The 24,734-nt window shown below is 39.4% G+C and overlaps 1 protein-coding gene across 12 annotated transcripts in view; it reads right to left on the bottom strand.

Moving 5' to 3' along the window:
* SUGCT (succinyl-CoA:glutarate-CoA transferase) overlaps positions 1-24,297 on the bottom strand; it is a 322,387-nt gene extending 298,090 nt beyond the window's left edge. For 8 of the 12 annotated variants that reach the window (XM_068201767.1, XM_068201802.1, XM_068201813.1 and 5 more), the window contains exons 1-6: positions 23,184-23,568; positions 19,618-19,669; positions 19,449-19,522; positions 17,146-17,231; positions 16,335-16,385; positions 11,694-11,814 (exon numbers count right to left, since the gene is read on the bottom strand). In XM_068201767.1, the coding sequence (XP_068057868.1) occupies positions 11,694-11,814; positions 16,335-16,385; positions 17,146-17,231; positions 19,449-19,522; positions 19,618-19,669; positions 23,184-23,553 (754 nt within the window). In that variant the 5' untranslated portion in view covers positions 23,554-23,568. Of the gene's footprint in view, positions 1-11,693; positions 11,815-16,334; positions 16,386-17,145; positions 17,232-19,448; positions 19,523-19,617; positions 19,670-20,228; positions 20,390-23,183; positions 23,569-23,743 lie in introns of those variants that run through there. The other 4 variants (XM_068201853.1, XM_068201875.1, XM_068201864.1 and 1 more) reach the window with 4 other exon arrangements.
* Between the last annotated feature and the right edge of the window lie 437 nt (positions 24,298-24,734).

The raw sequence follows: 24,734 nt of genomic DNA, 5'->3' as shown, positions 1-24,734 counted from the left end.
CACCCTCCTCAACTTTTCTCTGTTCATTTCACTCCTGTCACTCTCCTGGCATCACTGCAGCAGGTCACTGTCTTGGCTCCAACCACTGCATCCCCCTAAAAATGCAGTCTCTGTTGCAGGAGAAATTGGTTCAGTCTATGGCTATACAAGAAAAGTCCAGCCAAGGCCACTCCATCATCTCCTCCCACCTAGGATTCTTGCCCCACCTTTTTCTGACATCTTGGGCCCCAGGCCATCTCTCTTTCAGATCAAAGAGGATTAATATTTCACAAAGCTTTCATTGTCCAAGAAGGGGTTAAAAGTCTCGGAGTCCCAGGACACTGAAATCTTAGCTCCCAGAACTCCAACTGCTATGGCTGGGCACCTTCCCTGCCCCCGCTTCACTTTCTCCTCTGGCAGCGTACTGCCGGCACAGTCTCTGTCTCTCTCATTCTCTCTGTCTCTCTCATTCTCTCTCCCTCTGGGGTGGGGGGGGGGGGGAACGAAGACATCTCAGTTTTTCTCCACTCTTCCTTCTGCAGCGGCCAACCCTGTTCCAGTTCCTTCACACCCTGGGCCTACCTCTCTCAGGCTGCATGGCTTCCCCTCCCCACTCAGCCTGTGGCTGGGCAGGGGAGGTCTGCACTGCACTGAACCAAAACAAAAGGGAGAAAGTTCTCCTGGGAGTTCTCTGCTTTTAACCCCCTGTGTTCTCAGAGGCCTGTCCAATGCCTTCAGTGGTCCAATGCCTTCAGTGGTCAATATCCGAATCTGACCACTGATTGGTTTGACCCCAACTTCCTGAGAAAACTCACTTCCTTGTCAAAACAGGACACTTAACTAACACATTCTCCAAATTTTTGCTGTTTTTAATGTACTTAAAAGTCAGTGATAACTGTAATTATCAGTTAATTATTCTAATTTCCAATTCATTCTGCACATCATCCTGCTTGAATTGGCTATTTGACTCAACCAGATGTTTTGCAATGCAGGTGAGTTTTTTACCTTCCTTTTTGTTTGTTTTTGCTTTTTTTCTCTTTCCCTCAAATTGTTGTCCCTAGGTTTTTTTTTTTTTTGGGTTTGTTTTGTTTTGGTAATTACAAAAAAAAAAAAAAAAAGAAAAAAAACCCAAAGAACTTTTTTTAGCACTTTGGGTCACAAATTTTAAAAATTGTTAAACAGATTAATGCTCAAGAGCATTCATATAGCTGGTGTTATTTAGTTACAACAACAACCATTGCCTGAGTCAGCTTCTGAATACCTGACTTTTGACTATCATGCTATCAAAAAATCATTTACACCATCAAGAAACTATTTTGCTCAATGATTTTTTAAACTGAAGCTATCATTTTTTTGGCAGGTAATCTATCCATTTTTATCATCTAACTATATCCAGACTTAAACAATATAGAAGCCACAAAAATATCAGTAATCAGGGGAATGAGTGGGCATGAAGACACACTCACTCAAACTTATGTGTAATTTCATGGGCCAGAAACATTTAGTAAGATGGAGTCTAAAAACTGTACCTAATCCAGGCAATTCCACATTTTACCACAGTCAGTTCACAAATTAGAGGATCTGAAGGACATTTTGGCTAGTCTTTGCCCAGCAAAACATATTGCGGTTGTCTTTTCTTTCCTGTAGAGAAAATACTAGAGACAAAGTAGCATATGCATCAAAACGATAACATTATATCTTCTCAGGGAAAGCCACTACAAATTATCTGTAAAAAACAGGATACTGGGAAGTACCAAATGCTTGTTCTTTTAAGTTGCTACTAAACGTTATGTAAATGAGTGGAGTGAAGAACTATTTTACTTCCCATAGGTTAACCAGAATCAAAGAGACACAGAAGATTTACTTACTTTTTTGGAATGTGTTCATTTATGTATCTTTACAACTTTGCAAACATTAAATAAAAGTTACATATACAACAATTCCAGATTCATGCCTATAGAAAACTCAGGTGACCCACAACACTTCTATAAAACTTTGGTTACTCTTTCCACCTAATTTTTCCCTTTTTAGCAACATATTATTTGCCAACAAACAGTTTAGTGTAGTCAAAGTGTATGTCAATTCAGAGTCAATTCAGATTAAGTTTTGTGGGGTAGAGAGTGCAAATCCCCAAGAAATATAAACTGTTAGAGTAATACAAAGTTAATAAAAATATCAATTCCAAAAACTTATCTTCATAGTTACTTTTGGTTGAAACAAAGTATATTTTCATGTCAGATTCTCTACAATTATAGCTATGTATTATGACAGATCCCAAAGAGTCATGATCAGTGGTACAGGGTCTAGCTGGAGGCCTGTCACAAGTGGTGTCCCCAAGGTCCAGTACTGGGCTCAGGATTGTTTAACTTGTTCATCAGTGACTCGGATGAAGGGGCAGATGCCTCCTCAGCAAGTTCACTGGTGACACAAAGCTCAGAGGAGTGGCAGATATCACAGAGGGCTTCAAAATGGTCTTCAAAAGGGCCTTGAGAGAGATGGAAGAGAAGAACTGGAAGACTGAGAGATGGGCAGAAAGCAGTGCCTGAAATTCAGCAAAGGCAATTGCAGAGTCCTGTGCCTGGGGAAGAATAACCCCCTGCACCAGTGCAGGCTGGGGGCCAAACTGCTCTGTGGAAAGCAGCTCTGCGCAGAAGGACCTGTGGGTCCTGGTGGACAACAAGCTGTCCATGAGCCAGCAGTGAGCCCCTGTGGCCAAGGCAGCCAATGGTCTCCTCGGGTGCATTTGGAAGAGCATTGCCAGCAGGTTGGTGGAGGTGATCCTGCCCTTCTACTCAGCCCAGGTGAGGCCACATCTGGCATGCTGGGTCCAGTTCTGGGCTCCTCAGCACAAGAATGATATGGAGCTTCTGGAGTGGGTCCATTGGAGGGCAATAAAGGTGATTAAGGGACTGGAGCATTGGTCTTACAAGGACAGGCTGAGAGAGCTGGGCCTGTTGAGCCTTGAAAAGAGAGAACTGAGAGGAGACCTCATTAATGTGTATTGATATCTAACAGGGCAGGTGCCAAGAGGATGGAGCCAGGTTCTTCTCAGGGATGCCAAGGACTAGGACAAGAGGCAATGGGCAGAGACTGATGGACTGGAAGATGCACCAAGTGATCAAGCACTGGAACAGATTGCCTGAAGAGCTTGTTATGTATCCCTCACTGGAGATATTCAAGAGCCAACTGGACACAATCCTATGCTGTGTGCTCTAGGATGACCCTGCTTGAACCAGGAGGTTGGACCATATGATACACTTTCAACCTTACCTATTCTGTGGTTCTGTAATTCTGTATTCAATTTCTTTCATGCCTAAATACATTAATAAGTCTTTACAGGAGTAAAATTTTCTTAAAAGGCAGAATACTAAGCATCACATTTATATCCTAAGAAATAAAATTACAAAAAATACTAAAAGATTTTTTTTAATACCACCAGCAACATACAAAGCAACCTGCATATGATATAAAGTATTATTTCCTAGAAAATGAGGAAAAAATAAAACCTGCACAAGAAGAATAATAATCACAATTTGCATAGATTAGCAGAGCAAAGGCGTGGGGTAGAGAACCTGAGAGGAGTATGTTCCATCATTCATAAACCAACTGTAAAATTCTTTGAAAACATATTACCTTCAGAGACTTTAAGAAAAAAAATGTTATGATTTGGAAACCATTTTGTCCTTTTAAACAGTGCCCTCTCCTGTTCAGGATTAAACCATGACTTTCCAAGTGATGGTGTCACGCAGACCATAATAGAAGTGTTCACTCCCTTGTAACCTGTACATGATTTTCTTTAACCATCCAATTTTCCAGAATTCAAACCAATCTCAACCACAGAACTATCAAAATATATTGCATTTAAACTAGTTCTAGCCAAGCAAAGCCAGCTTGTGAGTAAGAACAGGCAGTTTGGAGCTCAAGGGTACTCAAAGCAGCAGGAACACTGGGAAATGTCCTGGATATCCTCAAAACCCTGCAACATTCACTGCAAAGCTGTATAGATTCAATCAGAGTTGTTTGGATAAGAAACCCAGTTTGCAAATCACAACTTCCAAAGTGCCATAAAAGAGACAGCATCTGGCATACCTATGTCTAAACTTTTCACCTACATATGACGCTGGACTTACTGAAAAAAATATACTATATTTCATTTTACTATCACTGTATATAATCTTACTATTTGCAATTGTCCAAAATTTAGAGAGGCAACTCCACCTAAAAATTATTCCTGTATTAAAGACAAATGGCTCAATACTATTTAAGTTATCAAGTAGCATATTTTCTGATTTCTAATAAACATGTCTCCTAGATTTTTTTTATTTTTCTGCTAAAATATGTGACAATTCACCAGAAGCACTCACCTCCATATATGTTTCATTAACAAAAAGTATTTTATGTAATGGAGTTCAATCTTGAATTTTAAGTTGTATAAGAATGAGAAGTTTGAATGCTTTCAAAATTTCTCACAGAATGTTTCAGCTGTTTTTAAAGACAAAACCAAAAAAGGAAGGTTTGTTATTCTATATTTAAAAACCCACAAATTACAGTTGCTTTCTTGAAACATCAAGAACTTCTGTTCTTTTAAATGAAGACTTGAAAGAGTGGGAGACCTTTTTGCCATGGGTCTGTTTTTTTTTTAGTGTTGTTATTTGTTGGCCATCAGAATTGATGAGAAAAGGATAGAAGGAACATACACTACTAGAACTTGGATTAATTAGATTTCAGGGTGATACCATAGCTTAGAGCAAGGAGGGCAAAGTAAATAATAAACGAAAAGTAAGCTGATAACATCTCTATGATAATTTATGTACCAGAAAGAGAAATAATGATATACATAGAAGTGTTGTTATATTACAGATGGCACATATGAACCATTCACAGCCACAGGACCAATCTGATATATTCTGAAGACAGCTCAGCCTGATCTAGCTCACATCAAGCAGTACCAATCAGTAATTCCTATACAACAGGATTCACAAAAACAGTATGTCCTGAGGTAACTTTTTTGATGCTTGTATCACCAGTTGTCTGTTCTGTTTATGCTGGATAATAAGTCTTGCACCTTTAAGACTGGTTCCGAGAGCGAAGTGGGGAGAGAAGAAGCGCTGAGTTTGTTATCAGAAACTGCCCTTTCTCCCCCACATCCTGCTCCTGGACTGTGTTGTCTGCAGACAGACAGACAGCAGGACAGACCTCTCCTTTGCTTTTAGTTACTTTTTAGCTAGCTCAGGCAGAGAAGTTCCCTGGACTTTGGTTTTTCTTTTTCTTGGAACTGTTTAAACCTGCTCTGGACTGAAAACCTAGAAGACCACTGGCAGGTCACACCTGTAGCTCACCGGGCTGGGCCTGGACCACGGGATTTCCAGCACAGGAGGAACTGATAAGAGACTGAGTGAGCCGAGCTACAGCCCACAAAGGGACTTTCTGAGTTTGTAATTTCTTCAGATTGGCAAGAGGTTTTATTGTTTAATATTGTTCATTTTTTGGGCTGGTGAATGCTTTGCCTGTCAAATAAACACTTTTTTCCACTTTTCTTCAAGGAAATATTTTCCTGAACCAGTTGGGGGAGGGGCTGCTTGAATCTGCTTCTTAGATGAACCCCTTTGGAGGTTTTCTCACAAATTTGCCCTAAACCAGGACAAATACAATCACAAAGAATGCAGCATTCCAGCATCTGAACCACTTCAAGGATCTGGCAAATACCCTAATCCATAACAGAGTAATGGCTACTATCACTGTAACCATAAACACAAAATGCCAGCAGGTGCTGAACCAGCCACTGCTGAGTATAGAGGGACAATCACTATTTTTGATACAGGCCAGGATGCCACTGGCCTTCTTGACTACCTGGGCACACTGCTGGCTCAAGTTCAGCTGCTGTCAATCAGCATGCTCGGGTCCCTTTCTGCTGGGAAGCTTTCTAGCTGTTCTTTCCCCAGCCTGTAGTGCTTCAGGAAAGAGTTGCAACCCATGTGAAGAACCTGGTATTTCACCTTACTAAACCTCACACTACTGGCCTCAGCCCATCAATCCAGCCTGGCCAGAACCCTCTACAGATTTCTACCCTCCAGCAGAACAACACTACCTTCTAATTTTTTGTTTTCCTCAAATTTACTGTGGGTGCACCTGATCCCCATGTCCAGAACATCAATAACTTTATGAAACAGGACTGGCCCCAATACTGAAGCCTGGGGAACTCCACTTATAAGTAGCCACAAATTGGATGTGGTACCATTGACCACCACTGTGGGCTGTGGGTCCAGCCATCCAGCCAGTTCTTCACCCAGCAAAGCATGCACTATTCCAAGCCATGGGCTGCCAGCTTTTCCAGGAGAATGCTGTGGGAGACAGTATCAAAGGTAGGCTTTGCTGTAGCAACATCCACAGCCTTTCCCTCATCCACTAGTGTCAGGGTCGGGTTGGCAAGACCCCAACAGTGTGAAAGTCCTTTTTCCCTAGCCTGGCAGCCAAAGAAAAGGTCTGGAAGGCATGAAGCTGAGTTTTCAGGGTTTTTTATTTCTTCTTATCTAAAATGTTTTCTCTCTGACCTGCCAAGGTCCACCTAGTACAGAAGCCATGGCAGTCTGCCCCGAGCCCTGGGCGTCTCCCACATTATATATTCAAAATTACGTGTACCATGTTTACAGTTCCCGTACCAATACCTAAAATCTATGTGGGACAGTGTGTCCCTATTCTAGACCAATAGAAAAGTGGCACTATCACACCAAGACATGGAGGACAAGAAGAAGGAAGAAAAGGCTAGGGCATGCCCAGATTCCTCCATATTGTATCCCTGAATTACATTCAAAAAAACCCCAAAATTTTACTTTGTCACCCTGTGTCAATTCCCTTATTACACTACTTGAACCCTTTTGGCTTGTAATTCCTCATATAAGGTTGGCAGCCTCTCCCATGGGCTAAGATCAAAGCCACAGGTGTTTTTGACTTGTTGCCAAGGTCCCTGATACCCCTGCCAGGGTCTCGAGACATCCAGAGCAGCCAAAGGGATGTTCTGGACTCCGACACACTAGGTGGGCACCGGTCATAAAAGGAGATCAGGTTGGTCAAATAGTACCTGTCTCTCACAAACTGGGCTGGCTGGGCCTGATCCCCTGGCTATCCTGCATATAAAATGCAATGCACTCAAGATAATCTGTTCCATAACTTTCCTGGGCACCAGAGTCAGGCTGACAGGCCTGCAGTTCCCTGAATCCTCCTTCTGGCCCTTCTTGTGGATGCGCATCACACTGATCAACCTCTGTTGGGCTGGGATCTCCCCAGTTAGCCAGGACTTATGATAAATGATGGAGAGCAGCTTAGTGAGCTCTTCTGCCAGCTCCCTCACTACTCTTGGGTGAATCCCATCTCGCTCCATCGACTTGTGAGTGTCTAAGTGGCACAGCAGGTCACAAACTATTTACTCCTGGATTACAGGCAGTCTGTTCTGCTCCCCACCCCCACCTACCAGCTCAGGAAGCTGTTTGATAACCCATGTTTCTGTTGAAGACTGAGGCAAAAGAGGCATTGACTGCTCAGCTTTATCCTTGGTTGCAATATTCCTCTTTACATCCAATAGAGGTTGGAAATTTTCCTTGGCCATTCTTCTGTTTTTAATGTATTTATAAAAGCACTTTCTACTATCTTTCACAGAGGTGCCCAGATTGAGTTCTAGAAGAGCTTTCGTCTTTCTAATTTTCTTTCTGTGTGACATAACAACACCCTTGTAGTCTTCCTGAGCTGCCTGCCACTTCTTCCTAAGGTGATAAGCTCTTTTTTTTTTTTCTCTAAGTTCCAGCAAAAGCTCCTTATTCAGTCAGGTAAGTCTTCTTCCCTGACAGGTTATTTTCTGGCACGCAGAGACAGACTGCTCCTGTGCCTTTACAATTTGCCTCTTAATGTATGTCCAGCCCTTCTGGACCCTTTTGTTTTTAAGGGCTCTTTCCCAAGGAACTCTCTGAACCAGTGTCCTGAGCAGGCCAAAGTCCACCCTCCTGAAGTCCAAGGTGGAGGTTTTGTTGACCCCTTCCTTACTTCACCAAGAATTGAATACTCTATTATGTCATGGTCACTGTGCCAAAGATGTCATCTGACCACCACATTTCCCACCAGCCCTTCTGTTTCTAAAAGCAGGTCTAGGGGGGTACCCGTCTTCCTAAGCTCACTTCCCAGTTGTGTCAAGAAGTTGTCTTCCACAAACTCGAGAAACCTTCCAGACTGCCTCCTCTCCATTGTGTTGAGTTTCCAGCAGACATCCCATAAGTTAGTCTTCCACAAGAACAAGGACTAGCAATTGTGGAACATCAGCCAGAGGCTTACAGAATAGTTCATCCATCCCTTCATTCCATTTGGGTTGTCTATAATAGACTCCTATCAGGATGTCTGCCTTGTTGGACTTTCCCCTGATTCCTACCCACAGATCCTCAATCTTGTCATCATTGCCCTTGAGCTCTATACAGTTGAAATACTCCCTAATGTACAGAGCCACTCCATCACCTCTCCTTCCTTGCTTGTCCCTTCTGAAGTGCTTGTAGCCATGAATTGCAGCACTCCATTTACATGCCACATCCCATTTAATTTCCCTGATGGCAACTACATCACAGCTTTCCTGCTGCACAATGGCCTTCAGCTCCTCCTGTTTGTTACCCATACTGATCTAGATGCACTTAAGTTGGGCTATCAGTTTAACCCCTGACACAGGCATGCCACCCCAGGTTTATCTCTAGTGGGTCTGGTCTTACCTGATTCCCCCTTCAAACCAAGTTTAAAGTCCCCTCAATTATCCCTGCCAACTTACAGGCCTAGAATCCTTTTCAGTCTTTTAGACAGGCAAGCCTCATTTGCCTGCATCCAGCCTAGTGCTGTGTAAACTATCCCATGAGGGAAAAAGCCAAAATTGCACCAATGGCGCCAGCCTTTAAGCCATGTGTTGATCAGAGTTTTCCTGTTTCTTTCAGCACTATTCCCTGCTACTGAAAGCATTGAGGGAAACACCATCTCTGCCCTTATCCCTTCAACCAGTCATCCCAATGCCCTGAACTCCTTTTTGATTGCCCTAGGAACTGTCACTGCTGACCTGGAAATACAGAATTAGGTAATAATCAGAGGGCTGAATCAGTCCAAGGCATCTTCTAGTATTATCTCTTACTTAGGTCCCAAGGAGGCAGCAGATTTCCCTGTGGGACAAGGCCAATCAGTATACAGGGCCCTCAGTTCCCCTCAGAAGGGAGTCACCTACAACAATCACCCATCCTTCTCTTTTTACAGCTGTATTTGTAATGTGTCTGGTTGACTGACTTGGCCCAGATAGACCTTCACTATCACTATCACTTGCTTGACACTCGAGTCCCAGAGCATCATACCTAATCCCATCTCTCTTCACAAAAAAAAACCCTTACAAAACAAAAAAAATCAACCAAACAAAAAACCCCAAAAAACAAACAAACAAAAAAACCAAAAAAAAAAAAAACCAACAGAAAAGACCCCCAAAAAAACCCCAAGCATATTTGAATGCAGCAAAGTCAACCACTGCTCAAAATAGTTAGGAATTATAATATCTAGAACCACATCACAGAGGTTTTCAAAATCAATTAGGAATACTTCTTTAATCAGCTTTCTGCCTGATTGTGGCTTCCTGTATGTCACAGATGTGTATTTGGTCCTAGTCTGGTTGCTTCTTTTAATATGCTTAGATTGAGGCTTTGCTATTTCCTGCCTTAACCCAATGGATTTATGAGCTGATTTTTTTTAAGGGCACTGGAGTTTGTCTTTATTCCTAAAAGATGCATCACCCTTAAATAGACATTGCTTATTACCTGTTGCGTATCCAAGACTTAAACAACCAAAATTTTAAGATTTCAAGTTGCTTTATGAATGCCTAACAAACATCATTTAGCTCTTACATCCCAAACACTTTAAAGCTCAAGTTGTCATAGTCTATGAATAAGGCTTATGTGTTTTCCATTATAGAACATACCTGTAAGTTATGCATTACACAAAGCTCTAAACAGTAAGGTTATGTGATTTTTGTTCAACTTGCCTTCCAAGCAGTGAAAGCAGAAGTAAGTGATCTAGAAGTATAGAGGTGATGTTTGATCATATAAGATACGGTTAGAAAAACAAAGGCTGACCTGGAGTTGAATTTGGCAAAAGACAACATGAAAGGATTCTGCAAGCAAATCAGCAGCAGAAGGAAGACTAGGGAGGACATGGACCTATGGCAAAATAAACAAAGGCTATAAAGGTGGATGCATTTAATGCTTTTTTGCCTCAGTATTTACCAAAAAAAAAAAAAAAAGATGGCTCTCAGGAGTGTTAGGTCCCTGAGCCTAGAGGAGAAGTCTGCAACAAGGAAGAGTTACCCTCAGTTGAGGGAGCACTTAAAACACATAAAAGCACGCAACCGTGTAGCAGAGGACAACAGTATTTTGCTGTGCACTGGGAAGAGTGTTAAGCAGGCCAAGGAGGAAGATCCTTCCCCTCTTCTCAGCACTGTTGAGGCCACTTCTGTAGTCCTGTGCCCAGCTCTGCTCTACCCAGTAAAAGGCAGACATCAAATTAATGAGGCAAGCACAGAGTCACAAAGGTGATTAAGAGACTGGAGCATCTGACACAAAATGAGAGGGTGTTGTACCTCATATAGATTGTTTGGATGTAATTTTAATTATGTTTCATCATTATGGGTACAGCAACTAAACAAAAAAGCAAACAAAAAATGCAAATCCACTTGACAATTCCTAATTGTAAGATTATATGCACAAGGAAATGTGAAAAACATTGTAGTAACTAGCCATTGACCAACCCAAATAGGTATTTAAACAAAGATTCTCAGCAAGCCCTGAATATAATCGTCATTCTGCTCTTGACATTTTCAAACATTTGCCACACAAATATGATAAATACACCACAAAAGACTAAAAAGCTATTTGATTTCTATTAAATAACATCCATACCCAGTAACCAAAAAGCCCATCTTCATTTATTCTGCAGAAATTGAAGAGAAAAACAGATTTGTATCTAAGATTTTAAAACAGTCTAAAATATCTGTAACTTCTGCTGTTATATAATTGCATTTTGATATTAGACTTTTTCTTTTAGTGCTTGATTAAGATTTTGGGGAGTGGGTTTTGTTGAAGTTTTTAAAGCAGTTTTTCAGGCTTAAAATTATTTTTATATTAATATCAGCATACATGGGTCTACTTCCTTTTCATTCTTCCCTGCTTTTATAAAGTACATACAAGTCTGTTACTGTAAAAAAGTCATGTAAATCTTCCATAAACAGGTAACTGCACAATTCTGAAGAGAGAGATACTTCAGGGCAGTAAAAAATACCGAGATTACCAGATTTAAAACACACAATATGTAAATTGATTCAGTAAAACTGCTGGGAGAGTAAAAAAAAAAAAAAAATTAAGAAATCTCAGTTTTCAGCTAGTTTAAAGCAAAATCCAAGGAGACCAACCCATCCTGGCTCCTTTGAAATCAACAGGAACATGTCAGGCTGGTATGGCAATGTCACTGAACAGCTACTAAGCTGCTGACATGGCTGCTTCCTCAAAAGTTTTCTATACCTGTTTTTGAATTGAACTCACTTAAACTCTCAATTTATCTTAACTGACATCAAAGTAACATACTTCTATACAGTCACCTGACATTTATAACACTTTGACTGAAATAAAGGAAATAATGAACATAAAGAATTGAAATTAAAATACCTGTTATTGAACAGTACACTATGTGAGGAGCAATCTTTTTAATGTCTTCATAACCTAGACCCATTTCAGCCAGCTTCCCAGGGACAAAGTTTTCCACAAAAACATCAGATGCTGCTGCAAGCTTTAGAAAAGAAAAGGACGAGTAAAATCTGTTAATTAGCTCCCAAAAGTTGAATAAATTCCTATGTAACCTAATTTTAAAATCTTGCTAATCAAAATGGCTATGGTCTTCCTGATAAAAGAAAAGTCTATAGAGATACTGTTTTGCCTGTCAGATTGTGCATTTCTGCAAACTACATATTAGAGATGCTGCATATCTAGAAAGAAGACTGTCAAAATCCTAGAGTGATTAGACAAAACTGTGATATTATCAGTATCACATCAATTTCCTAAGGCTTGACAACAGTTTACAGAACAATCTCCACATAAATTCTTGCTACCCCCTTTTTCCTAAGAAAAGTGAAGTGATATATCTCCATTATTCATGTTTTCTCCATAAAAGAAATAATTTTTAAATTATTTTTCATATTCAAGTCATTGATTAGAATTACTATAACAAGACCATATATCCAATTTCATATATGTAGAAGTAGAATAGGGAGCCCAACAACACTATAAATTAAAAAATTAAAATTAAGATCTTAAAGTCACATTAAATACAATAGTGCTGTCAAGTTCTGCAACATGACTTTTTTCATTGCTTTCAAATGAATGACCCAGTCCAAAAATCTATTGGTGTTGAGATTAACATATAACCTTGATTTGCTTTAAATTCCATCCTCTCCTATAAAAATTATAAGCATATATACGTATGCAAATTTCACTAAGACTAACACAAGTTGACTCCTGAAGTATGAGAACTACACGTTAAAAGACAGATGTATGCCTTGAGGGACTTGTAACCTTTCTGCCTGATAAATTGTGTAGGCTATATGTGAGTGCAAAGGAACTTAAGAAATGTTCCTTGACAGGTACACATGTTTGTGCACACATTTTTAAGCATAACTAGTACATTAATTGCTTGATGCTATTTGCAGCCAATCAAGGAGTCACAGTCTCTGAAACTGCCATGTCACTGTGTAATGAAATATACAGTGTGTTAAACAAGCTCTTATAAACTAGTATCATCATAACAGAAATCACAATGCATTTTTGAAAGATCAAGTTAAGGAGGTTTTATTTTCTATTTAAATACATCACAGTTCATACATAAATACTGTACAAAATGGTGATGCTACAACTTTAGCCTAGTTGATTCAAGAGATGAAATTGGTTACAACTTGTGTATTGCTTTCACTGTGATTTTATAATCTATGAAAATTAGAGTGTTTGGATGCCACAAGTCACTGAGGAAGAAAGCATGACATACAGTATTGCAACATGAAAACCATAATTACTTGGGCCCAGTTTAGCAGGATATATGCTCTCAGAGAAAGAAGTTTTCAAGACACATTACAGGTGCTGTGCCAGCTCTGCATCTAAAGTTTTCATTGGAAGTAGTTTTTAATGTATAAAGGTGGCAGTCTACATGTAGCTCTGATGCTCACTGAACCAACAATTCTGCCATTGTGGAAAACTGGATACATAGTCTGATCCAAACTGATGCCTTAAATTTTAGCTTTTATATTTTCCAGATTCTGTACTGCATTAGTATAGAACTCTGACCTTCATATAAAGTGTTAGCAAGTTCTCTTCACAGTTTAGTTAGACAAAACAATCATTTTCCAGACAGAGAACCAAGGACTTCAGCTTCAGGCACAAAAACTATAAACAACAGTGAATTGAGGAGAGCAATCTGGGAGGATGGGACTTCATAACCTGAAGCTGTAATTGGACAATTAACCCCAATATGTAAATGGACCAAAACTTAAAAGTGTGAAAATGTGTGACCTGTCATCCATCTTGCGTGTAGCCTGGGCTCTTGTACTGCCCAAGGTGTATCCTTTGAAGGCCTTTTTAATAAATACCTACTTTATTCCTTTAACACTGTCTAGCCTCTGTTCTAGGCAGCCTCTCAAGGCGTCAAAACAAATGATGTTCTTAAAATGTACAGAGATTTTCAGTCTCAATGGGGTTTTAAGTCCATTTTCAACTAAAATTTCATACTTCATGTCCTAAAAGTCCTCTAAACATCACACGCATTTTAACACCTACTAACTAAGCAATACAACACAGACCTGACTTGAAGTACTATTTATTCCAGAGAAGACACTGATAGGCTCAATGTCTATGCCTCAGGAATAATGAACAGCACAGCACAGTTCATGCCAAAGTAGTCATTATGTTGAATAACAAAGAATGATGCTACTAACTTTATAAAGAAACCATGCATACCTTTTGGAAGTTTTGGTTGGTGTTTTTTTGGTTTGTTGTTTGTTTGGGGATTTTTTTTAGTTTTTTGTGTGCTTTGGTTTTTACAAGAACTCTACATAGAAGAATCTGCATAATACATACATATAAACAAATGCATCTATATATATGTGAGTAGCTTGCTTCATCAAGTAAGAGAGCAATACACAAGATGTATTGACCTTTCAGCTAAAAACAGTGGAAGAGAAGAAGTGCCATCAGGTCCCAGCCAATTAAAGTCCCAAGTTCTTCATAAATAAAAAAATGTAAAAGTTCATTAGTTTAGGCTAAATAATTCACAAGAGAGAAGTATACCCAAGGTTCTTAAAATGAGTTTCTGACAATAGCCAGTAAATAATGTTCTAAAGTGATACTACAAAAAGATATCAAAGCATGGTTCTGGCACATATACAATCACTGAAGAGAAAAAATAATTTTTATTCAGGAAGACAGACAAATATTCGGAATGCAAATTAACAGCCAGCCAAAAACACTACAAGGGAAGAAAGGACTACAAGTGACATAGAAAGAAATAAAAAAGTCACGGGAATAATTTTGTGGAAATCAAGTAATCATGTATGAAAGAATAAATCCTTGAAAAAATATTTTGTAGTGTTGTGTCAAAGGATGGAAAGCAGCCAGGACTCCTGATTAATAGATTTCTTCAGCTCACTTGATACTAATGACTAATTGTCAAGTCTGCATTTTTGTCATATACCTGAAGACTCTCTACTCCTGTTTTTCTAACATGATTCTAAATGGAGAATTGCCCTCTTCCAACCATACAAAATATATGTGGGAAATAAAACATATTCTAACCATGATACCTTGCTTAATAAAGGTAAAAAAATTAGAACCTTATTACATTTTTTGTACCTTTTACACTGATGACACAACTGATACTTATGTATGAGTAAGCAGTGTCACAAACTTCAATTTATACTTTTCATCAGCTACTTTAAAGACATGGACACTTCTTGTCATAGTAACAGATAAAATGCTGTTAAAAAATAATAGAAAATGTAAGAAATTACTTTGTCACAGACAGTCTCCTCATTTTTACAGCTAGTGTGGTAAATATTTAACAGATGATGCCACTTTTCCCTCTACATCATCTTGACTCATAGGCCCAGCTGCCTTTAACTCTTCAAACAACTTCAGCCCACACATGTGGAATCGGTGGACACTCTGAGTAGTTTCTCTTTCACTGTTTTTAAAGGTCAAATAATATATTAATCTTCTTCCACTAGAGGAAAAAATTTTATAGCACTTAATTAGAATATGACTAGTTTATCCAAAAAAATGTCTGTGTTATACCATGCAAAATTTTTCCAAATTAAAATTTCTGCTTCCAAATTTTTAGAAGTTAAACATACAGCTCCATAACAAGTTACAACAAATGTCTCTGTTCTGCAAAAAGAGAAGGCACTGCAGAATCTTTGGTTTATAATCTCCAGAGTAATTCCGTATGAAGTACCTTTGCATAGCTAACAAATCAAAAGCATCAGCAACCTTAATCTATTTCCATTTTATGCAATATTCCCAACAAAAAGTACTACCAGACAAATTCCACCTACTGCATGACACAGTGTCACTGTGAAAAAGGATTGGAACTGATACTGAAACAAGCAGTAACAGAAGTCAGCTGCTACTGCTGCAGGGCTTAAAACACAGCACTAGCAAGCAGCAGATCTTCCATTTCTCAATAAATAATAAATAAAGGGATAACAAACCTCAAGTTTGACAAAATGTGAGATTTGATGCTTTTATTATTTTTAGACATAGAAATGGATCACCTTAAAAGACATTGAAGTCCAATACTGAAAAAGAAGCAAATACTAAGTTTCACCTACAGGACAATGTTTTTCAGGAAGATGTACAGCAGCTGAACACCGTAACATTCAAAAAACTGCATTTCCTGGAGCACAGCATCTCCTCCTAACTACTCACTGATCAGTCCATCTTGAATCATTCTACTGCAGTAGTACAGCAGGAAAGGAATGGGCTACTAGACCATTTCCTCACAATATTTCATTTGAAGATTTTGATGACATTTTCATGGAAATTTAAATCTAAAGTCATTACAAGTTACAATGAACAAAAAATCCAAAAGCACAGAGTACAGGAGCATATACTGTAATTTACAAATTTTACTGCATACATAGATTCTTTTAAATTATCAAATTAATATTTGAAATGCAGAGTTTAATCCTTATTACTTAGTGTACTTGTGAATCACTTAGGATCACAACAATACAAAATAAGGACACCCTACATGCTATTAAAACCTACCTCTTTGATTAGCTTTACTCCTTTTGAATCCTTCATGTTGATGGCTATACTCTGGGAATTAAAAAAAAAAATACAACAGTAATTTATGTGGAAAAATTATGTGAAAGGGATTATCAGCCTATTCCAAACATAACCAACAGTCAAATTGCACAGTATGGCTAATTTGGATAAATAAATTTTAACACATAGCCCATCTGCTCCTGAAAAAAATAAAATCTCTCAGCAAAACAAGCTGAACTATATCTCATTAATGAGTCAGACAAGCACCAAAACCAGTCTGAGAGATGGGCAGCCTGTTCACTATATATTTACACAGGACCCACTACTGCAAGTACACAGGGGGACACCAGAAACATTTGTTTTAAGGTAATAAGCCATTAAACAATTCAGGTATGTCATGAAACTTCACATTAAGTTTCAAAAGCTAGATTTAGCCACCCTCACCGTCGTATAATGGTAGCACTCTTCCTGCCAGCTGACACAGGTCAACTGAGCTGATGCACCTGAAAAAAATGATCACTCAAATAAAATACCCCTTGCTTTCAGCAGGTTTCATTTTCAGTTAATTAGCACCGGCAACTGAAGACCATCAGGAACACTCTTGCTTTTTCATTTTGCCTCAGCTGCCCACAGCACAGTACCAGAGATTTGTAACCCTTGTTCTAAAAACTTACGGATTTATTAATCGTAACATTAGATCAATGTAAGTATTGCTCCATTATATATGTTAAGAATCAAACTAAGAAGTGTTACATATTCAGTTATAATTACAGAAAACATAGGCCCATGTTCAGTTCCACACCCCATTTACCTTTTTACTTCTATTGACACTGAGAAAATAAATACTTTCTGTCCCAGCAAAAGGTGGGCCCCAGGCTCTTGTGTCATCACCAGCCCCTGAAAGAAATACCATCACATATTCATAGCTGCCAAATATCACACACCCAACAAATAAGAATGAAAAGCTTTTCTCCAGTATCACATTTAAGTCACCTAAGCTTCATCTAGCTGGCAGGACAAATATTAGTTTAGCACATTTATTTTAGGATATTTATATCAAAAAAGCACCTAAAAGGGAATGCAATTAAGCAAAATGAACAAAGTTTTTGCTAGTGTTGGGATTCCATTTAGTCTTGAAAATACTAATACAGCCACATACCACTAGTGTATTTGCAGGTTTTTTGATTGTTTTTCACTTCTGGGTTGGTATTTTAGTTGTTTTCTTGGGGAGCCTGGGGAAAGGGAAATTGGAGTTCTTTTGGTAGTTTGTTTGTTTTAACTTAATGTAGAGCTACAATGAAATTTTTTTAGTCAATCCTGAAGAATTTAGTAGAGTCTCTTGCCTGAACCAAGTCACACAGTTCATCTGGTCAGTAATCTATTCCTGAAACACTCCAGACCTAACATCAAAATACCACTGACAGACAACAACTGATTAAGCTGCACAACACCAACTAAAAGAAGTGCTTGCTATAGCTGGTGCAGGGCTTTTTCAGAAATCCTGCCTCAAATGTGCTGCAGACACTGATATTACTGTATCATTTATGCTTAATTTCCAATTTTTAACCTTTCTTAAACATCATGAAGACTAGCAATCTATTTTATATAGAATTAAAGCTAAAATCAACTTCAGATAGAATCACTGTTCTGAGTGTTAGCAAGCATGTGCATTCCTGTGTCTCTTTCAATATCCAGACTTCATCTACTTGTTAACTTCACATAACTGAAAACTTTCCTTAGTGAGGCAGCACAGAAGACTGATACAGAAACACAGATACAGAAACAAGCTGAAGAACCTTAGGTGTCATATTACATAGCCACTGTCACAATTATGCTATACACTACAGTAACACAAAAGTCTACAGCCATTTAAGATCTACAGTGGCAGAAGTTATGCAAACATATAAATTGCTTATCAATATTTCTACTGTTTATTATCTCAAAAGACTATTTTGGTTCAAGCAGGATGCTTAGGAGGGCAGGGGCACTTAAAGTAAAATACACTCTGTGTACTTTACGTGATTCAAAGCAAAACATTTCTGTAATACTTTCCCTGTAGAACACTAGTGGGACTACTGTTCTTTTGGATTAATACTTCTGTGAAACTAGACATCCTCTCACAGAAAAAAGGATTACTCACCTACTAAAATGTCTGAAATTTAGAATTCTGAAGCTGCCCTTCTTCTTCGATGACAAAAAAGTGCAAAGCTCCAAAAGCAATACTTCATACTTAATTGCTGACATTGCTCTGTTCCTACTACCTAGATGTTTGGAATACCACCAGGGTTGGTCTAATCTGATAGTACAAAATTGATGCACCTTTGCCTGGTCACAAAAGTGAAAACCTTTATAACAATGGTCAGTAAATAAGGATGACCTATAGATTGATGTGGCAAAACCTTTGTCAAACATTCATTGTTTCATTAAATGTCCAAACATTCAATATTTCATATTACAAATAAAATACAGAGAATGTAGTATGTTTAGTATCTCTGTTTATGTTATAAATTATTATAAACTGTTATAAAATATAGGGAGTGTAATATTGTTTAGTATCTCAACTCTGTTCACCAACTAGTTTCAAGAGTAGTATACCAAAAGAGAGAAACTTAAAGTATGGAAATTTAAAGGAAAAAATACATTACACAATGTGCAACTGCTATGGCATAATTACACACTCAAATGGGTAATGATGCATAAAACTTAGAGCCAAGTGAGAAGACTATTTCTAAAAAAAGACCCAAGTGCCATGCAATTTGTTATTCTTCGTATATGGTATTCCAAACTAAAAAGTGTAGCTATGCCATAAGAATGAAGCATTTTTTTACCATTACCCAATCCTTAGAAACTCTGGATAAGAAGCGCATGTGCTGAGTGGAAGAAGAAAACCACTGTGTTAAGCTAAAAAATACACAAAATGTAATTAGAAGTTAATTACCCAATGTCCTTACATTTTCTTTATATATATATATATATATATATATATATATATATATGCATATATATATGAAGAACCGGATATTAAGTGTGTATATATATATATATATATATATATATATATACACTTAATATCCGGTTCTTCTTATATCTAAAATAAACAAATAAAAATCTTACCTGGTCTTTCCACTTTGATAACTTCAGCCCCTAGATCTCCCAAATTCATTGTGGCAAATGGTCCTGCGAGAACCCTTCAATATGAAAAAAAATTATTGTTTTCTTAGCTTTTCCAATCAGGATATTTGCATTTAAACACACTGTCACAAATGACAGACAAAACACAAACCTTGTTAAATCAAGAATTTTCACACCATCCAATGGTTTTACATTACTTGCACCTGACAAGAAACAAAAAAACAGTGACTGCAATCTCAAAAAAACCAAACACATTTTTTTAGAACATTCTCCCTCATTTCCCTTCCCTAATAAATTGTAATAAAGCTTTCTGAACAAGCTGGTTATTAGGTGCATACTACTTTAGTAAAACCTTTCGAAGTTGGAAAAACATTATGTATGAAATTTCAGAACCTATTCAAACTCCCTAGCAAGTCTACAGTAAAGCTACTTTATAGCGATACTCTGTATGTGCCTTCCACAAACACTCAAACCGCTTTTAAAGGCTAATCTGAAGAAAGATACAACAAAAGCATTTTAGCAAGCAACATCAGAATGACATAAGCTAAAAGTAAGGGTACCAGACCAATGGGAAGCATAGTAGAATTCACAAAGTGTTTTGACCTGTGTAGACCCATCCACTTGGCGTCACACACACACAAAAAGAATATCCCCTTTACAAAACTTAAGGCAGAATACACAAGCCAAGGAAACACTTTCAATGGCAGCTGCACGTGCAAGATAATTATTAAGAAATCACAATGCTGTCTTCCTTTCCCTTACCCTTGCCAACCTGACCAGGTCTAAGAAACAGTAATGACAACAAACATCACAGACACAGCAAGTAATCTCACAGTCTAGACCACAGGTTGGCCAACTATTTCTTTGATGGCATTAGGTTCTCTTCTTTTCCCTCAGTCTTTAATTGAAGGCTGGGGACACAAACACTTCATCACCCTGTGAGGACAGTCATTCAGTTACTGTTTGGAAGGTGGTCTCATATCACACACAAAACAAAAGCATAACACCACTTGAATGACACATACCATCTTGTGCCAAGCATCTCTTTTTGGCGCTTGTCCTGGTAAGAGAAAGATGTAAAACGTGTTGGGGGGGGAGGGGTGAGGGGGTGGGAATCAAACAAACCACATTTATTCAAAGCTGCAGGGCAGTGTGGTCTCTTGTATCATGCAGCAGTGCATGCCTGTATCACCTGCTCCACATTCTCCCCATTAGACCTGAACCACCATTCAGTCACCCTCAGAACTCTCCTTCCTACACATGGGAAGAAGGAGATTTATATAAAGAGAGAGATTTAAAAAAAGTTACAGAGAAGCAGCAGTAGAAATTCAAGGCTTCTGCTAAAATATTTTCATTAACTGTACTGCCCTGAATGAGGACACTTGCATCCTATTGTTCATCTTTAAGAAATTTTCCTCAATTTTTACCACTTGCTCCAGGGAGATTTCCATTTAACAGGTTTTGTGCTTTAATACAATATGAAGACTGAGCAGCATGCTGATAACATGCACATCTGGGGATAGCCATGTGTTTTCCCGTTTCAAAGCCTCTAGGAAAATCTCAGGCTGCTATTCCTCTTCAGTGCCACACCCCCATGGGTTCCAGACATTGGAAAACAGTTGTGCCAGGTAAACACCACAGACCCTCCAGTATAACTTCAGTTTTATGAAGCTGGATGAACAATTTTCTCCACAAAAACACAACTCTTTCTTTCAAAATTATGTAAAAAGCTTTACTGAAGCTCCTCAAAAATTAAAAATATGTAACTTCAGTTAAAAAGGTCCACCTTCCTCTATTATTTCCACACCTTTAGCTCACCTATTCTTATCCTGAGACAAAATTTAGGGCTACTCACAGATACACTACCAGAACAATAGCAACTCTTCAGAGCCAACAGGTTCTCCACCTGTAGTCAAGTTTTAGGAATCTATAAAGATATTTCCAAAAAAAGCCTGTAAAATGTGAAGATTAGGCTATAGATATGTATTTATGCATAGCTAAAACTGATGAACCGTTACTAATTATCATATCACTCACATTATGGCGTCATCTAACACTCCATTCAGGGGTTAGGATTCTTCCATAGCTGGAACAGAATAGGAGAGCACAACTGTTGCTCTGAAGACAAATAGACCATTGTGATTTTTTTTTTTAATGCCAGTAAATAACAGATATCCATGATAATGAAGAAATGTAAGAAAGAAGAGAGATCAAAAGTTTGCTTTTGAAAATCGAGGGACAGACCTATTAGTCTCCTCGAAATAGAACACAGATATTCACAAAAAAAAAAAAAAAAAAAAAAAAAAAAAAAAAAAAAAAACCACAAAAAAAAACATATATGAGCTAGATTATACATGCAGCATGACACTAATTTGCTGAAAAAATGCAGTAGAAAGCCTTTTCTGTACCATCAGCAGTTCTGGTACATGAAGCCTGAATAAGGGAGTATTATCTATTGTAGGAACAAAAAGAAACAAAAACACATCATAAACAAACACAAGAGATCAGAATTGATCAGTATTAACTAGAAACCTCTCCTAGGTTTTTACTTTCATCACTAGCTTCCTAAGAATGCACATACCCAAAGTTAGACTTTGTTAGAATCCTGACTCAACAATCCAACTTTTCTAAAATGCAAACTCTTGTATTTTTGCTTTTATTTATACCAGTAACTTGATGACTGAATGAAAAATCACTCTCTCAGTGTAAACTCTTAACCCCCATGATGCTTAAATTTATTGTGAATTAGACTGTCATATGTATCTTTCACAAATGACTTTGATTAAGAATAAATAGACCCACTCACTCTCAATATGATTTACACTCTTTAGCTAAGCTCAACAGCTCGTTCCAAGGTTGGCCTAGCCTAACAATACGAATAAGCAACCAACAGAAAAATCATTCCATAGAACAGAAATCAATTCTTGTGTCACATTCCAAAAATATTTTCTTTACACTTGTGACAGAAGAGGACACCTAGAAGAGCCAATTACTTTTTGCAACAACGCAAATTAAGAGATCCCATTCCAATTACTTTCAGTTCCAGAAGACATGACTGCTGCACAATCAGCATTTTTTCACTTTATCCATGCAGTAAGTTATCATCAAGTTCATCACTACCGTGGACTAATTCATAATCAGTGGGTGCACTGCAGCCTGGAACACACTTGGTATGTTCATAGTAGGAGGCAGAACTGCAAACTTCCTCCGATTCTAGAGCCACCAACGCCATTGTTACTATGTTTCAGAAAAACTTGAAGCCAGAGAACGATCACTTTGTTGCAGCTTGGGTTTATTTCATTTCATTTCACAAAATATATAAAAAAAAGAAAAAAAGCACAACTGTGGGCAGTTAGACTTTGGTAACCTCACAAAAAGATCTGGCCTGGAACACGGCAGCCAGGGCTGCCGGGAGAGCCGACACGCTCCGTGTCACAAGCGGCGCGCTCCTGCGGCCGAAGTCCGAGCCCCGAGGCTGCCCAAGGGCTGCGCTCAGCGCGACACGGCCGCGCAGGGACCCCTTCGCCAGCCCCTCGCAGGAACCTCCCGCAGGTGTTTCGCGCCCGCCCCCCCAGAGGAGCGGCTCCGACCACCGCCCCAGCGGCACCAGCTCAGAGCCCGGCGGGAGCACACGGACAGAGGGGCCCGACGCGGCGGGAGAGAGGAGGCAGAGGAAGAGGAGGCAGAGGAAGAGGAGGGTGCGGCACGGCTCGGTACCTGCCGGGGGAGCGCCTCCGCTCCGCGCCCCGCCGCCGCTGCCCGGGGAAGGGGAGGCAGAGGCAGCGCTCAGGGCTCTGGCACTGCCGCCGGCAGCTTCGAGACACGGGCCCCTCCAGAGCCCTTCGCAACATCGGCTCCTTCTCCCCAGCCCGGCGCGCAGCATCCTCACTACTAGACAGCACCGAGCGCTCAGCGCAAGCGCCGCCGCCACCGCCGCCCCCTTCCCCTCCCACCACCGGGACAGCCTTGGATTCTTCCGGGACGGGGAGCGCGCTGATCCCGGCTGGTTGCCGCGCCCCCGCCTCCGCAGCAGCGGCGGGTCGGTGCGCCTCTCCTGTGCTATGAAGCACTCCTGCCTGGACTTCATAAAGCAGGGAGGCGTCCTGCAGATAGATGTTCGCGGCGGGAATTCCGCTGTTTGACGCTGGAAATTTGTACTTCCAGCCCAGCGTACAGACCGTGACGTACAACATTGCCAAGGTGGGATAAAAGTAGAAACCCTCCCGCCACCTCTCTCCCCACCACCACCACCACCCCGAAGGGTTTTCCGCGCTTACCAAGGCAGGCAGCCGCACTGGATGCGCTCAGCGGCACGAGGGAGATCCTTCCCCTCATTTCGCCGTCACCGTAGGTGCAATATCACTTACACTGTAAGCTGTATCTTCAGCTGGGTGTAGTTGTGGAAGGGTTAGCTTGAACTGACCTTTGAGCAACTCCTCCCTGAACGAAGTACCCTCAGACTACTTTTAGCCAGTGTTAGGACAGAGCAGAAGGCTTATTACAGGAACACCATGGTGTCTTCTTGCCTCTCTAACAGGATAAAAAAGCCTGCACAGAGGTTCGGCATTGGTTTGTCAGAAATAGGTGAGGATAAGACAACTCCTGTATCTCAAAAGTGGCTGAAACTTCTGACTGCTTGAAAATGAGCATGATGAATAGCACAGGCTTAAGACATGTCACATGTCAGTCTGCCTAAATGCTGAGGAAGAACATAGAGTAAATCTACATGACAGGTTTGTTGACTGGACGTGCTGTGTGTAATCAAAAGTACTAAACGGATGCTTAAAGATTTGTCAAAAAGAAGAAATTAATCAGCACAATTACCCCAGTATAACTCAACAGGTGCACAGTGGTATGTATTTCTAATTCATGTGGTGTGAAAAGGGTTTAAACTAAACTGCTTTTTTGGAATGAGACAGATAATTTGGTAACTTACATTGATAAACTGTCTTGTGTAGACATGGCATTCCTTGTGTGCACAATAAAAACAGATAGTCTTCCAGACTAAAGGATAATAATAAAAAAATAAATGAGCAGGTTTAGTCTCTTTCCATTGTAGAATTTAAAAGATATTGCCTATTTTTTTTTTTTACAGAGAGATTGTATAACATAGTGGGGAGGTGAGTTCCCTGTGAATAAAACTTAGTGTTTGTCATTGTAAAAAAACAAACCAAAACCTGTTTAAAGCTAAAGAAAGGCAGGACTGGTATATAAAACACAGAAACTTTCTGCTTATTTTTATAGCTAACTTTTGTTAACTGCTGTTCT

Source organism: Anomalospiza imberbis, chromosome 1 (genome assembly GCF_031753505.1).
Source record: "Anomalospiza imberbis isolate Cuckoo-Finch-1a 21T00152 chromosome 1, ASM3175350v1, whole genome shotgun sequence".
In the NCBI taxonomy this organism is placed as follows: Eukaryota; Metazoa; Chordata; class Aves; order Passeriformes; family Viduidae; genus Anomalospiza; species Anomalospiza imberbis.
The sequence above is the reverse complement of the archived record's forward strand: the minus strand, read 5'-3'. Positions and strand labels throughout refer to the sequence as shown.